Here is a 17268-nt window from a genome sequence, read left to right as displayed (position 1 = left end):
GTTGCCTAGGAACAAATGTTTCAGAGCCGTTCACTAGCAACGGCTGTTTCTCTGGCTCCACAATTCTTGCTTTGAGTAAATATTCCGCAATATTAACCGTTTAAAGTACAGTGGTTAGTGTATGTACGTACCGTTGGTTTAACATTGATTCCTCCCACACCCTGTATTTATGTGTTCCTTATGGCTTATTTCCCTAAACAGAGTTTGTAATGGAGAGAAATTGTGTTTTCTGTGAGCTACAAACTGAATTTGAAGTGCTTCCTCATCTCGGCCTAGTGTCTATTGGAAGTGTTGGTCCGTCCGTATGTCTGTCTCGCTGTAGAGGACAGTAGTCTTCATAGTAAAGGTAAAGCTGTCCCTGTAACATGCCATGCAGGCCCATGGGGTTGTGAGTCATTGAGGGTCCCACATTTTGTAGATGATCGGCTCATAGTTGGCTGTGAGGTTGTCAGCATTACCCACCGGTCGCCCTTTACCCTCAGGAAGATTCCTGGTACTCATTTCTGTTAGAGGCTGAGTCGACCCCAGGGCCATAGTGCGACTGGAAGGATTAGGTCAATTGATAAATCTAATGACCTTATCGAGAATCGAACTCGAGACCTTCCTGCTTGGAGCATAGTGCCTCAACCAACTGTGCTGCCGCGTGTCCCTCTGAATAGTAATGACACCAAAAACTTAAAATCTCGCGCATGCTCTGTTTAGATTCGCACAAACAGTTCTAATTGGATTGGAGGTTCTCTTGGCGGTAATTACGAAGGGTTCGGTGTTCTGGGTTGTAAGTCGGACTTGCTTGTCGCCTCCTGCTGTTTTCCGCTTAGTCTACTCCTCGACCCTGAAGCTGGAGGCGATATGTTCAGAGAAACGTTTGGCTCCCCTAGCTACACGTCATGATTGTCCAGAAGATCAAGGAGCTGCGCGTGTTCTTCAGGGGATATGTTGCTCAATGCAGTTTTGACACCTCTGTTGTTCTTGCAGATTGCGCATCCGGTACGTCATGCCGTCGGCGCATCTTACCTTGCGCGAGGAGGACGTTGTGCGCCTCACCCTCGAGTTCCTGCACACCCGAGAACTTCACATATCCCAGCTCAGCCTTGAGCGGGAGACAGGTGTCATCAATGGCGCCTTCTCTGACGACGTTCTGTTCCTGAGGCAGCTGATACTCGACGGTCAGTGGGATGACGTCCTGGAGTTCATCCAGCCCCTGGAGGCTCTTCAGGCGTTCGACATGCGACGGTTCCGGTACTCAATCCTTCGTCACAAATACGTGGAACTCTTGTGTATCAAGTCCGAGGCATTGGTGACATCGGGACCCGTCAACAACGTGGACAGTGCCGTGGAAGACGTAGTTAAAGTGCTCAGTGAGTTGGAGCGTGTGTCGCCCTCCAAAGAGGACTACTCCAACTTGTGCTTGCTGCTCACACTTCCCCGTTTGTCTGACCATCTGCAGTACAAGGACTGGAACCCGAGTAACGCCCGCGTGCAGTGCTTTAGGGAAGTGTTTCCTCTAGTCGAGAAGTTCCTACCGGGGGACAGGAAGACTGCAGACCACGCATCAAGTTGTGCGAACACCACGGCGAAGAACGACAGACTGATCCATTTAATTATAAAAGGAATTCTTTACGAATCGTGTGTCAACTATTGTCAGGCCAAAGCTACAGGTTCCAAAGAGAGTCAGCAGCAGGAAATGACATTCTCGCGTCTGTTGGACGGCTCTGTAGGCTACAGTGACTCCGACCTCAGCCTTTTGTCCTGGCTACAAAGTATTCCATCGGATACATTCTCAGTTCCGTTCGAACAGCGAACGCTTAATGTGGATATTGAACGGCTGGAACGTCCATCCCTGGAGACTTCTTGGACAGAGCATATGCTAGTTACACCGATTAAACCAAAATTATTTCCTCACTCAGCCATGCCGTTCACCCGACCTCGTTCCGCGGCCGATATTATGTCGCGGTCCTTGCTTCCAGCTCTGGACGGACTGCCCTTTGGACTCGCGGGTCAGCAAGGCGGTGGAGGTTTGGGAGCCCATAACCGGAACAACAGCCCAATGATGATGGCTCTGTCCACTGGAGACATCAACACTGGCAACGCGATGTCGCGGTCATCTTTCGCTAGCTTCCACCTCACTGGCTACAAGAGTAACAAGCTTATGAACACGTCAGTGGACAGGCTTTTCGAGAATGACGGCGATGTTTTCTTGAGCAGCAGTTACGCAGACTTCCAGCAGTTGCCGGCAATTCTAGAGACGACCCCGAAGCCTCAACCCCCACCGCGTGTCAGGGGACGCTCTCGCAGCCCCGATAAGAAGGGTAATACCGGTGGAACCATTTCGTCGGCTGCATCGACTCCCGAACACAGAGGCAGAGAGTCTCCGGCGACGGCAAGGTCATCTCGCCGAGATTCGCTGACTGACAAGCCTGTGGTGCCGAGTGGCACGACAGTGGTGCTGACTGGCGTCGATACCGTGCTAGACCAGCAGCAGGGCTTCGACGGAGATTTGCTGAAGGAGTACCAGCGCCAGAAACAGCGATTGCAGGAGACGCTGCAGGTGAAGGAGCGCGAACGCGAGGAATTGCTGCGGCAACTTCAGAGCACAGACAATCGGCTGCAGGAGAACAGGTGAGAGCCTTTGCACATGCGCGTCAGTTTGGCAGCACGTGAGGGGTAAAACTGAATTTGCATCGTGGCTTTTTACCACGACGGTGAGTCAGTAAATAGGTCACAAATTGATACAAAACATAAAACATGTGATATTCGAACATGGAAAGACAGTTATTTCTCGACATATCCTCCACCAACACTGATACACTTGTCCTATCGGCAGTGCTTCTAAACCCACAACATAGAATTCTTTTTGTCTGTTGTAACGGCTTCATGACTTCATCATCTTCAACTTTCCAACGCCCTTGAGAGAATTTTTCGGCCTAGCTGTGAACCGTTTTACGCGACAGACACTTCCCACCGTGAATAAGCAACTTTTCTTTATGAATATCCTTTGCACCGTGTCCTTTAGCCCACAAAAAAAAACGCATAATAGAACGCCACTCTTTTGTAGTACAGCCCCTCAAGCACGATCGCCATTTTGACTACTGAAATCAGCCTCTGAGCATGCGCATGCGCATGCGCGTCAGCTACCTAGACTATCCTGAAGTTGGACTGTGCATCTACCTAGTGATACACACAGAAAACCTATTACATCAGTTACAGCTGTTTTACTTCCATTTGTGACGTACTTACTGACTCTCCCTCGTAGCATCAGAATCGCACGATTTTTTTGTTCTGAAAATGGCGATTGAGGACCTATGACGTCTATTTTAGCTTAGCTTTGGTGGAGGAGGTGGGTAGCTCAGGCAGTATAGTGAATAGACTGGATGACGTCAGTAGGGGCAAGGACAAGAACAGCCCTGGGGCCCACCTATACAATGTGTACTGGGAGCCCTTTTTCCTGGCGCTATGAATGTTATTTATATGAAATATAATACGCAGGAAATGTGCTTCATTTTAAAATACAGGTCCGTAAGTTGGATTTGCTGGTGACTCTGGAGTCCAACTGGGTACACTCGGCATGGCGGCCACTGACTGGCCTAATGTAGCCTGCCCCGGGTGATTATGATGATGGAGCAATTGGTGGAATGAAGATTGGCAGGGGAAACCGAAGTACTCTGAGAAATCCCGCCCCAGCGCCACTTTGTCCACCACAAATCCAATTGACCACACCCCGGGATCGAACCCGGGCCGCCGCGGTGGGAAGCCAGCGATTAACCGCTTGAGCTGTGGCGCGGCCCTATCTCTGAGGTTACATAAAAGGCTGCGAATTTCTTGACCACCTGAATAGCTGTTTTCTCGTCACGAAGGTCTAGGTTAGTTACCTGTTGGTTAGTTGTCTGTATCCGCAGTGCGGTTCGCTTGCATTTTGCGATGTTTTTTTTTCAACCTCCCGAGGGTCTAAGTGTTCGTTGCTTAGAGTCGTGAAGGAGTGAAACCTTGGATGACGCCGCTTTCGAGAGTTTTGCATACTAATGCCTAGTGATTTGCGTCTGAGGCCAGCTGTTTGTCTGGCCTGGTTCGTTACTGATCCACTTGCGTCCGTACGAGTATTAGCGCCCACTTACTAGGGCAGAGACCCACAACAAGTCGTGCCGACATGAACAAATGGTGTATCGCATTGTTCTTAGAAAGTGAAAATAGACAACGATGTGGTCTCGTGGCACAAATTATGCCTCTTACTAGGATTTTTTTAATTCGCTAGTGGGGGGTGGAGTCCAGCTGAGTCCACTCGGCACTGCGGCCACTGATTGGCCTATTGTACCTGCCCCGGGTGATTATGATGATGTAGAATTTGGTGGAATGCAGATTGGCAGGGGAAACCGAAGTACTCGGAGAAATCCCGCACCAGCGCCACTTTGTCCACCACAAATCCCACTTGACCAGACCCGGGCTCTAACCCGGGCCGCCGCGTTGGGAAGCCAGCGACTAACCGCTTGAGCTATGGCGCGCCCACCCTTACAGGATAGTAAGGGGGGACGTGGTAGCGTAGCTGATTGAGGCACTATGCTACAAGTCGGAAGGTGGCGGGTTCGATTCCCGATGAGGTCATTGGATTTTTTTCTCAATTTACCCAATCCTTCCAGCCGCATTATGGCCCTGGGGTCGACTCAGCCTCTAACATAAATGAGTACCAGGAATCTTTCTGGGGGTATTTTTCTCCAATCTCAGGCCACTTCTTGCTTACTGGGTCAAATGTTCTCATGGGCACTGCGTCCCCAGACACCTGAAGGCAGTGAGAAGAAAAAGAAATTTTATTTGTAGCAAATGGAGTCATTAAGGCTCAGCATGTGGGAGCCTGAGGCATGTATCATTCTGTACGTGCTCCTTCATGTTGTCACGTATCATGGGGTTGCTATAGACGGGGTTTCGGAATAGATATTGGATTTATTGACCACTTACAGGTCGTAACTACAAATAACTATTACATTGTTGCCTTTTCCACACTTTACAAAATCATGTCTTCAGTAGTAGTTGCCTGGTAACGGCTACTCATCTACTTCCAAGCACAAGTCCTCTCTGAACGGCGGCTTCCATCCAACTGCGAATTCTTACTCCAACCAAGTCATCTCTTCACAGACTCCCATACAAAACTGACTTGGTCGCACAAAGTGTCTTCCATATAACTCCTCGAAACGGACCACGCAGGCAACACCGCTCATTCTCGTATGCTAAACGTTTCCTCGGCAATGTGTTACAGAGTCGTTCCATAGCAGCGGCCGTCCGTTATTAAGAATGTGCTGCCTAAGAACGGACATCCCGTTGTCTTTTTCGCGGCCGTTGACTAGAAACGAATGTTGTTTCAGAGCCGTTTTCTAGCAACGGCTGTATATCTAGCTGCACAGTTCTTGTTTTGAGCAAATACATATGCCACAATGTGAAGTGAAAAGTATGCATACCCCTTTTCCTGGATGTAGATCGCTATATTCTGATATGTTACACCGTATAGTCTGGTAGATATTTGGGAACGTTTCGAGGAACCTGCGCCGGAACTGTAGGCAGCAGGTTGCTACCAGGTTACACGGCGTTACATTCCAGAAGACAGTACTGTTCATGGTCGCTGCCTCGCCAATTTCACACGCTTTCGTCCATTTTGAGGTAGTCCCTGACGAATCCTCTCCAGTGCTGGCAGTTTAAACGTGCTGTGAGGTGGGTATCCTGCAAAATTGAGCTGTCGGTACTGAAGTAACAACCCAGTAGTCTGGAACGTTTTAATTGCCCGGGTTCAACGAACCCGTGGTCTCATATCTTCTCTTATAAAACACGGCGACGGGCCGCAGTAATAAACGAGTTTCTAGGTGTTAATTTGTCTGAGGTATCAACATACGAGGCTGTCATTCTGCTGTGTTTAGCTTCTACTGTGAAAACCTGTGGCGCTGGGCACTTCTCTAAGTCGGCCACATCTCGTAGTTGGCCGCATTTCTACAGAACAACACACGTAACCAGCTCTCCTAATTTCGTCAGCCTGTCTTGTATTTTGTCAACTTCGCTACATCTCATGCTGTGCTTATGTACATATTTTAACCTTGCCGTTTTGACCACGGAGCCAGTATAAATGAAAACATGTGAACCCTTCTGTTCCTTTTATGTACGTGCCTTTACCATGTCTGCTTCTTATTCGCAATGGATATGTTATTTCATTCACCAATGGCTCTACAGCCCTTTGTTGGGCCCTGGCCTCCTCTTCAGCTTCGTAATCTGTTTTACAGAGACGATAGGATTCTTTGGACGAGTGATCAGCCCGTCGTAAGGCTGCTACCTACACAAACACAGAATGAAGACACACAGACATCCATGGCTTGAGTGGGATTTGAACCCACGATCCCAGTGTTCATGCCTGAGATCGCGCGGCCACTGTGATCGGCAGATCGATAGTTAACGGCCCGTTAAATTGTTTATTGTGTTGTTATACAGTTCAGATCAGTTAATTTGCAGTGTGTCCAGTGATGATGGAGGTTCAAAATCTTAACAGCGCGACAGAATTCACACTACGCGTACAGTAGCTTAGACGCTAAAATGGAAATGTTAAGTCGGTAAGTTATCTGCCTGCCTTTGCGTGGCACTGGACGTGGCCGCGCTTTGCTTAACGGAAACAGCCAGAACAAGTCGACGGTTGCGCGGATTCATTGACCCTTCGATACGCGTACTGCAGTCTCACTGTATGACTCGTGAATTGTTTCTGTTCTCCCGGAGACCGTGGTCCGGGTAGCTGTTTACCGTGGTCTATATAGGTCTTTGACTTAGCTGATGAGACGGACAGGCTATGTAGCACGAATGGGGGCGAAGAGGAATGCATATACAATAGTGATGGGAAATCCAGACGGAAAGAGACAACTAGGAAGATCAAGACGTAGGTGTTTTGATAATATTGAAATTGGCCTTAGGGAGAAAGGATGGGATGATATTGAGTGGATTGATCTGGCTGCTGGGAAGTTCTTGAATAGCTGCAGAACTGGCGGCTTCTCAAGAAGGGCTCAGCTCCGTGAAGTTAGTTACATAGTATTTATCGTGATCGCTGTAGCTATTGACTGTGCCTGCAGAGGCACGTAACACATTTGTGATGGCAACTGACGCTTTCCGATAGCAGCGTCACACAGTGTTTCAGCGCACTAAGCAGCGTGTGTCGCCATGTGTCCGGTATCAGCGTTACACAGTTTCAGCGCACTAAGCAGCGTGTGTCGCCATGTTTCCGGTAGCAGCGTTACACAGTGTGTCAGCGCACTAAGCAGCGTGTGTCGCCGTGTGTCCGGTATCAGCGTTACACAGTGTTTCAGCGCACTAAGTAGCGTGTGTCGCCGTGTCCGGTAGCAGCGTTACGCAGTGTTTCAGCGCACTAAGCAGCGTGTGTCGCCATGTTTCCGGTAGCAGCGTTACGCAGTGTTTCAGCGTACTAAGCAGCGTGTGTCGCCATGTGTCCGGTAGCAGCGTTACGCAGTGTTTCAGCGCACGAAGGAGCGAGTGTCTCCGTGTGTCCGGCAGCAGCGTCACACAGTGTTTCAGCGCACTGAGGAGCGCGTGTCGCCTTGTGTTTGCCCCCAGGCACAGGCCACCTGCTCACCTTCACCTCGTGCCTGGGTCTCGCATCGCGTGACACACATCAGCATTTGAATTTGAGATGAATAGATTACGCGCGTCGCAGAGCCGAACGGTTTCGTAGTCCAGTTGCAGGGCCGTCAGCAGGAGGCTTGCGGGTATCTCAGCGGTCACATGTTCTCATTATATTGCCACTGCATCAGTAGCTGGACTATACATCAGGGGTGGCCATTTCCAGAAGTCCGGCAGCCGCAGACAGACGCGGATTGCATAGCGCAGGTGTTTACGGGACGGATTATTTTTTAACGTTTAATCTATTCGTAAAGAAGGAAGTCACTGAACTTTTTCCGCGAGCCCCGCTGACGATTCTCGAACCACAGTCTGCTCACTTCTGCTACATAGCATCGAATTATAGGATGAATGATGATTGTAAAAGCACTTGGACTGAATTGGTCGTAGCCTGATCGAGGTAGTATCGCGACATTTGCCTGGAGAGACTGAGGAAAGCCTGATAAACCTGTCAGGATAGCTACGTCCCGACCGTAATTAGTGTGCACACCATGTTAGGTGCGTCCCTTGTCACCACGGCATGGCACGTCCTCAGGTTGCGGATGGACGCCCTCCAGGTATGGAGGGTCAGTCGCGGACAGCCGAGAAGACATGGTCCTCCAGCTTCGGGGTTGGGCGTGAGGCTACAACTCCTCACCGTAAACAATTGGCTTGTTACGAAATGTCATGAAGGGCCTCGGATCTGGACTGATTCTTTGGATAAACGCTCTGATACTAAAGGAGGAACCTAGACACTGAAGGGGTTTGAGAACAGGGTCCTGAGGAGAATATTTGGGCTGAAGAGAGTTGAAGTGACAGGAGGTTGGAGAAAACTGCATAATGAGGAGCTTCATAACTTGTACTCTTCTCTAAGTATAATTAGAATGATCAGGTCAAGGAGGATGAGATGGCAGGACATATAGCACGAATGAAGGAGAAGATTAATGCATGTAGGATATTCGCGGGAAAGCCAGAAGGAAAGATACCACTAGGAAGACCAAGACGTAGGTGGGTATACAGTATTAAAATGGATCTTAGATAGGATGGGATGGTATGGACTGGATCTATCTGGCTCAGGACAGGGACCAGTAGAGGGCTCTTGTGAACACGGTAATGAACCTTCGGGTTCCATAAAGTGTTTGAAAGTTCTTGAGTAGCTGCAGAATTGGCGGCTTCTCAAGTAGGGCTCAACCCCATGTAGTGTGTACGTGTGCGTGCGTGTAAGACAACGCCGAGCACGATGGCTTAGCAGTAACGCTGTGGAGTTGTATTAGGGAGTTCCTCGATTCGAACCTCGGTCGATACAGCAGGTCTACCGACTGAGGTTTTCGCCGTATTTCCTCAGTCCCCAGAGAAATGTCTAGATATTTCGATTAAGCTACCCCCGCTTCCTTCCAAATCCTTTCCAGTAAACATATACAGAGTGTTCAGGGGTAAAGGTCAATATTCTGGGATGTTATAGTATCTGTCATTCTGAGCAAAGAGTGTAGATGTACATGTGTACTACTCCGAACGGTTTCCGAGATAGAGCTATTTCACTGTGCAGTACACTGTACACTGTACAGACGATCAACACGCCATGTCCTCACACGAGGTGCACCGAGATAGAGCTATTTCACTGTACACTGTACAGACGAGCAACACGCCATGTCCTCACACGAGGTGCAAATTGCATTGATCTTGACGGTGGTATTTTCGAAAAAGTATTACACTAGATAAACTGTACCAACTCTGTCACATGAACAGTAAATACCGGTATTAGAAACAGCACGTAATGTCTCTTTCTTATCAACAGTTTGGAACTGTACAGTGAAATAGCTCTTTCTCGGAAACCGTTCGGAATAGGACGCATGTACATATACACTTTCTGCTTAGAATGACCGATACTATGACCTCCCAGAATATTGGACCTCTCCTCCTGGGACATCCTGTGGATGCGGAACCTACAAATGACAGCGCTTTTTAACGTGGTGCCATTATGGGGCGCAAATTGGGCCAGAGCTGCAGTCTGTTTCGCCTGCAGCTTGCGATGCGATGTTAACGACCTCACGGATTTGTAAGAACTCGTCATCGCTGGATGTAACCACCCGTGAGGCCAGGGATCGCCAAACCTTGGCTCGGTTCACAGGCCACACAAGTCTGCGCAAGCGCCACTGGTCCATATGAGCCTCTCGCTCCCCACTTAATGTCCTTTAGCTTTAGAGAGTATGTTCAGGCACTATGCTTCAAGCCGGAAGGTCGCGGGTTCAATTCCCGTTGAGGTCTTTGGATTTTGTAGTTAAACTAACCCTCCCAGCCGTACTATGGCCCTGTGTTCGACTCAGCCTCAGGAATCTTCCTGGGGGTAAAGAGAGGCCGGTGCGTAAGACTGACAACCTCACCGCCATCTCTGAGCTTCTTGGCAAGAACTTGTGGGAGCCTCGACGTTTCACAACCCTATGGGCCTCGGCTGTCTGTTACAGGGTTAGCTTTATCTATGACTCTTTGGATGGGGGATCGGCCCTACGTCATACCTGCACACGTACAGCACAACACATAGGAAAAACACATATACCCCTGATCCTTGTGGAATTTGACCCCCCCCCGACTTCGGTATTCAGGTTTTAAGAAGCGCTTCTGAATAAAAATTTGTTAGGAAAATGGCGGTTGACGGAAGATTCTCCTACCGGCAGGCCGGTGCGTGCAGCGCTCTTACGGCGGACTGTGTTACCACAGCCTTATGAAGCTGTACGGTTTTACTAAAAAGAGAGATTTGTATGCGAGCTCTTCAGAAAGAGAGCAGGAGAGAATGTGAACGGTTGAATCAAGGGTCTCGATCACTGCGGCTGCGCTGTCTAAGGCACAAAATGAAATGTCATCTCTCGCTCAAATACTGGGATCGTGGGTTCGGCTCCCACTCGAGGCATGTCTGTCCCATTTTGTTCAGTGTTTTTATTGTCCTGTGCAGACAGAGGCATTGCGACAAGGAGTTCTACCAACTCTATATGATGTGACACCGAATAGTCAGATAGAATTTCACCGACGTTTCATAGGAACGTATTTTCCAGTTTTTAGTTAAAGGTATGCTAAGTAACCAGATGGCAAAAGAAGCAAGCAGCAATGTAAATGGTGGTTGGTTGCTTCTCATTTGTTTCTTGGCTCACTTTTTGACCCTGAAGATGGAAGAAGTACATTTAGATGAAACGCTAGTAAACGACGTCACATGCCAGAAGATAGTACGTCAGAATCTGAAATCGAATTGAAGGACTTTTTCCTCTCGTCTGCCGTGATATTCGCGAATCACAGACGAGCTGACACGCGTCTGTGTTTAGCCCTGAGTTCACGCAGCTTCGGGGTAAACGTCCTTCTCACTTACCGTATACATCAAAATTACCTTTATCAATAAATGTATCGAAAGAGAAGAAGCTGTTAACATCAGGTAGCTGTCGTGAACGATTGGAGGTTTTAAGTCGGGCTTTCCTCGTTGACTAATGGGGATAATTTGGGGGTAATCTTACGCATGCGCGGTTTTGAAGAATGACTCTGCATGACGTCAGCTAATGGGTTGGGTAGTGGCATTACTTCCACAATAATTGCGCAATCAAACTCATGTCTTGTGGCCATTGGAACAGAGTGTACTGGGGTTTGATAATAAGTCCTAAACACAGTTTTGCTTTGTATATATACAGGGTGATTCACGAAGTTTTACCCCCATTTAGGGTGGGCATTCCTGAGGTAATTTGAACAAAAAATTTTAATATGCTAATGATATCCAATTCATAATTAAAGAGATACAGTAATTTGAAAACTAGCGAAAAATCTGTTTTTTTTCTTCGAATTTCAGTCAAAACAAATTAGAAATAGAATACACACACTTTTTAAATCGTTAATGTTTTAGGAAAGAAGCATTCTAAAACCAAATTTTACTCAGTATCTGAAATTCACAATTTTAATATTTTCAGCGTTTGTCTTCGTCGAAAATTCTGCGGCTGTTGTAATGAAATTGCATGCTGGGTACTGCGCAGTTCGAGACGATGCCGGACGGAAAGCGGGAGATAACCACAAACTCAAATAGCAGAGTTTATTGATCAGTGCGGTATAAATTGGTAAAATTAACGTTGAGAGCAAAATGTGTGACAGAATTAAAAAGAAAACAGTATCTGTAATGTCCGTTGAGAGGTGTGGGCAGGGACGGTGTTGGGAAGGGTGATGCAACATCTGCGCTAGTCTCAGGAACTCAGACTCAAGCTTTCGAAGTATGAACAGAGACAGCCGTAGCTCCTTGAGGCATCAGTACTGGCTCTAACATGAATAGGTTCCCCTGGTTTCTCCCCAGTCGAAACATGCAGATAATGTTACTTAGTCATTTTTGTCACGTTATGTTTATGTCCAAGAGTCGGTATAGCGACAGGCTACCGGCTGGACGACCAAGGGGTCGGAGTTTCAGTCCCGATGGGGGCAAGAATTTTCACTTCTACACGTCATTCAGAGCGGCTCTGGGGTCCACCCAGCCTCCTATCAGTTGGATACCGGTGGTAAAGCGGCCGGGGCATAAAGCTGACCACCTCCAATTAGTGCCGAGGTCAAGAAAGCGTGGGTCTATAAATCCACTCCTCCATACGCCTTTATGGCGTAGTGCTTAATTAGTTAAGCACAGCGACAACTTTACCTTTATATGTTTATGTTTCTTATGTCCTCATGTTCCTTTTCGTTACTAGGCAACGGTTCGGTAAAATGTTCCCGCGGCAACAAATACACACTCAACAAAGAAGAACTGTTAGACGCGTAATCTTCTCTGCGGTCCATATCGTATTAAAGGGGAATGTGGGTTTGTTTGTGTAAAGACGTTCCGCGGCAACGAGGGATTGTTGGAGGCGTTATTTTCTATGTGGTTCGTGTAGTATCAAAGGAAAGTAGGCGATTAGATCTTCGCAGAACTTTTTGTTGTGCTTGGGTGTGTAAGTCCATCTAAAGCATGAAATTCGTATACATAGCATTTAAATTATAAGTTCATACCTCAGAGGAAACACTGCGGTTTTTGTTAGAGCCGCGCGAAGTACATGAATACGCTGTGTGGGCAAAATGCAGACAAAATGCAGCCGGTGTGTATAGTAACCACTGCGCTGAATGCGGTAAGGCGACGGTGAAGGAAATGAATCTCCTTTGGTAGCTTCCTCTCCTGGTACTGAGATACGAATAATTTATATCCGAGATCAATGCACCTCATGAGGACGGCTTCAGGAACTGCAGGGCTCGCCTTGGCACGCTTCTCTTCATACCAGGATACCCCGAGGGTCAATATATCATGGCACTACTCCGCTTATCACTGGACAACACATTTTCTTCTGCCATCAATTATTACTTCCTGTGGTGTGTTATGAACAGGGCCCGGATTTTGATGACATGTCATCTTTTTTTCCTTGTATCCTATGCAGTGCTCTCAAATATTTAAATCTCGGATATGAGCTGCTGGTTACAGAAATGTAAATTTGATAGGTATTTTCTTTTTGTCATTTTTTGACATTTTTAGGTATAAGGTCATTTTTTCATTTTGGGGATAATTTTTTCGTAGATTTTTTTTTTACTTTTAAGGGTATTTCTTGTCATTTTTGTCCATTTTAGGGAATTTTTCTTCATATGTTTTCTGAAATGTGAATAAAATGGAAGCGAAGTGTTCTTTCTTTTCTCATTTAGGTCATTTTTCTGGATTTTTTTCGGTCATTTTTTGAATATTTTCAGGTCATCAAAATCCGGGCCCTGCATATTACATTTTTGGGTCATATTTTAGGTGATTTTTCTGGATTTTTTTCGGTCATTATATAGGTAATTTTTTAAATATTTTCAGGTCATCAAAATCCGGGCCCTGGTTATAAATAAGGTATATATAGGTACATAAGGTATGCAGTCTACACAACAGTATTCTGTATCTAAAGTACAAAGAAGACACTGCTGTATCAGCATTTGTTTATGTTTGTTTTTGCAAAGAAATATAAACAAATGTTGATACAGTAGTGTCTTCTTTGTGGCTTTACGATTTTAATATTGAAGTATGAAGCACCCAAGGAAATAACAAAGTTTTTCACAAGAACTACTTACGTGGCACTCCGTTATTAATGCGTTATTAATATGCAGCTAGCTTGTTTACTGCAGGAATGTCTGTTGATAAAAATTAATAGATATACAGGGTGTGACGTTTAAAACGCAACAGAGGCAATGTCACATACTGCGGCACAGAAATTAAACCAGAAGTTGTTCTCAGTGCAACAGGCTCCCAACTTTCTTCGTGACACTGCAGCTAGTGTCATCCTGGTTGCTAGGCTGCTACTGTCTCCAGCTGCACAGAAACGATGCAGATGTCATCACGATACTTTCACGAGCATAACGCGTGTTCATTCTCGAACATTATCGAAATCGTTTGTTGTTATTCGTGATGTACTTATTAGTGCGTACTCTGATAATGGTATACCGACATGGAGAATAATGTTGATATTAGCTTACATAAACAGTTAAGTTTGGGTCGCTTAGCGACACATCCTGTGTATTAACTGTGGTCTTTCTCAACACAGTGCGCAGTTGATTTAGTCGAGTTCACCGCTTGGGGTGAGGGTTGTAGAGTTACTGTCTGCCATTGTCCCACAGTATAGAGGCAACCACTGTCCCGCTACGTCTTGCCATACTTCTCACGCTGAACCCAGAGGCTAGATCTAGAAACGCTATTTGTACCTGCGTGACACTTTGATAGTAATATGCAGGTTTGTTTACTGTACGAATGTCCATTGAAGAAGTTAATGAGGTATGTATTAGAAACGGTAAGTGTCTATTGCTTAAAGTAACGTGCGGAGTGAATAGAGCCGTGGGGTCTGAGTATATGACGTCAGCGTAATATTTTTACAGCTGAAGTGTGTGTAGAAAAACGGACTTTCTCAACCACGCGTTCTTTCATGATACGGCGTGAAAGAAGTAAATAGAGTATTGCTACTGCTTGAAAGCACCGTGGTTAGTGTATGTACTCCGTGCTATGGCATTCACATGACTGCATTTTGGCCACACACTGTATACATATGCTTCGTATGATTACCAGGAGTAATATATTTTTGTAGCGTATAGAGCCGTTACTGTGCAGCGACCGCAAGATGGGTAAATATACCAGAAAAGTTTCTAGGCAACGGCTCGGTAAACACGTTCCCATAGCAACGAATCAACGCGCCACAGTGGGGGTGCTGTTGGAAACGGGGCTTTCTGCTCGGTCCCTGCCTAGGAGTTATGAAGAAGACAACTGCGGCGACCAGGTCAGAGGATACATAATCCTTGTGGGGGCGGGGTTTAATACCTCCACCGTAGACCTGCGAGACGTAGGAGGCGACGAAAAGGGAACCCAGTGCCTGGGGGCATAACCAGGTCACCCTGTTCCTGAAGGATATAAATACGGAGACCTGGCCCTCCAATTTGGGAGAATCTCGAATCCGAGAGAGTAAAATGTGGGCATGAGTCCCGCAGGACTGGGGCCTGAAAGTGACTGCGCTGGCGAGTGTCAGCAGCAGTTGTAAACAACAAACACACCCTCACGTGAGAGGGGATGTTGCATAAGGACTATAACCGCAAGCGTTCAATTGGAAAATAAAATTACTGATCGTGGGTTTCAAGGGGCTTGTCGCCAAGACGAACTGATTGGCGGTAAACTGCCAGACGTAAAGTAACTCTGACTCTAAGTCTGTAAAGAAAGGGCTTGCACGTGACGCGGAAGAATCTCCACTGTTAGAAGCCGTTACCAGGGAAGGGCTGATGAAGACAGCAGGCAGGAAAATGCTTAGCGGGTGCTGTGGTGATTCGTTAATTGTGGAGGTTAGCGGTGCCTCTGTAATAGCTTGTAGTTCAGGGTGGTGTGTATTAAGTGGTCAGTATTCCCACATGCTACAAAAGGTATAGGTAACAGGCCGTGAAGGCCCATAGGGATGTGAGACGTCGAGGCTCTCACATTTTCTCTAGGCAGACGGCCCACAGATGGCGGTGAAGTTGTGAGTCATACGCTCCGGCCGCACCTTTACCCACAGGAAAATTTCTGGCCCTATCGGCCCCAGGGCCATAGTGCGGCTGGAAGGATGAAATCAATTGAAAAATCCAATGACATAGTCGGGAATCGAACCCGTCACCTTCTGGCTTGTAGCATAGTGCCTCAACCAACCACACTACCGTATACCCCCCGAATAAAAGATAAACAAACAGGAAATGTTATAAGCGCTGCATCGTGTAAGGTTTAGTTACCAGAAGTGCCGAAAGAGTGCAGTTATGCAGTGTGATGTCACGGATCTGGCACTTATTCATTGTTTCGCGGTTTCACCGACCTTTAGATAAGGAAATGTTGTTACCGCTGTTCAAGCATATTCATGAATTTGGCCGCTGTGTTTTCTTGTTTAAAACTAAAGACAGTTCGATTTAATTTTCTTTTTAAGAACAGTCTTAATCCATCATACCGTAAATGAACTGATGCAAATCGCTGGGCAGGCTTTGCTGCGCTCTGTGATCGCGTTTCAGTCGATATAGCGGAATACTGTATCCGGCTTCTACTTGAAGCGGAAATCGCGTCATTAGTGTATTCGCAATTTTCATGAGTCATTGCAGTTCAGTTTCTTGTAACGGTTGGTGAAGTCAAAGGTCATGTGTGACGTGTACTAAGACTGCACAACTTAGTCTTTCGGAATCTGCATATACATGGATTAGTGTCCCGTTTATACCAGTGCGTTTTAGCTTAACCGTTTAAAGACAGAGTTACTTTACGACTGGCGATTTATCGCTAAGCAGTTCGTGTTGGCGACAAACTCCTTGAGTCTCACGGCCAGAGATATTTTGTGTCAACTGAACCCTTGCTCTTTAAAGAAAGGATCTCTTCTAAATAATATATAAAAATTCAGTCCGTACCTCACAGGAAACATTACGTCTCCGCTGAAAAAAACCCAACCGGTTAATGCTGTTTGGGGAAACAGTCGCTATTTATTGTGTACCATACGGGCCACACAAATACACTGTGTGGGCAGAATGCAGAGACTTTATATATAAGAATTCAGTCCGCACCTCACAGGAAACACATTACATCTCCGCTACAGAGCCCAACCGGTTAATGCTGTTTAGGGAAACAGTCGCTGTTTATTGTGAGAACCATACGGAACACACAAATACACTGTGTGGGCAGAATGCAGAGACTTTATATATAAGAATTCAGTTCGTACCTCACAGGAAACACATTACGTCTCCGCTACAGAGCCCAACCGGTTAATGCTGTTTGGGGAACAGTCGCTGTTTATTGTGAGAATCATATGGAACACACAAATACACTGTGCAGGCAGAATGCAGAGTTTTAGAATGTTAAAGCAGGTGGTACATATAGTTACCACCGTTGTGTGGAGGGTTATTTACGAAGCTCTGTGGATGCTCTTGGATTGGTCGGAGTGTTGGATCTCAGTATCCGCTGATGCTCGCACTACGTGATTATACTCCATTGTTTCGTCTTCTGTTCTTTTTCCATTATTTTCGTGTTGTTATACTTCGTATTCCGTTCTCGTTCTCCTGTGCATTTTACTTTCTTCTTTTCCTGCCCCTCCACGTTAAGTTATTCTTGTGCCTTTTGATTTTGTTATTTTCATGGCCTCCATTTTGTTGTCGTTCTCC

General features: G+C 46.6%; 1 protein-coding gene across 4 annotated transcripts in view; it reads left to right on the top strand.

Annotated features, from left to right (window-relative positions):
• LOC111861804 (WD repeat-containing protein 47) overlaps positions 1-17268 on the top strand; it is a 136224-nt gene that overhangs the window by 32823 nt on the left and 86133 nt on the right. For all 4 annotated transcript variants that reach the window (XM_023846670.2, XM_023846673.1, XM_023846669.1 and 1 more), the window contains one exon: positions 976-2619. In XM_023846670.2, the coding sequence (XP_023702438.1) occupies positions 995-2619 (1625 nt within the window). In that variant the 5' untranslated portion in view covers positions 976-994. The remainder of the gene's footprint in view (positions 1-975; positions 2620-17268) is intronic.

Source organism: Cryptotermes secundus, unplaced genomic scaffold (assembly GCF_002891405.2).
Source record: "Cryptotermes secundus unplaced genomic scaffold, Csec_1.0 scaffold620, whole genome shotgun sequence".
In the NCBI taxonomy this organism is placed as follows: Eukaryota; Metazoa; Arthropoda; class Insecta; order Blattodea; family Kalotermitidae; genus Cryptotermes; species Cryptotermes secundus.
The sequence above is the reverse complement of the archived record's forward strand: the minus strand, read 5'-3'. Positions and strand labels throughout refer to the sequence as shown.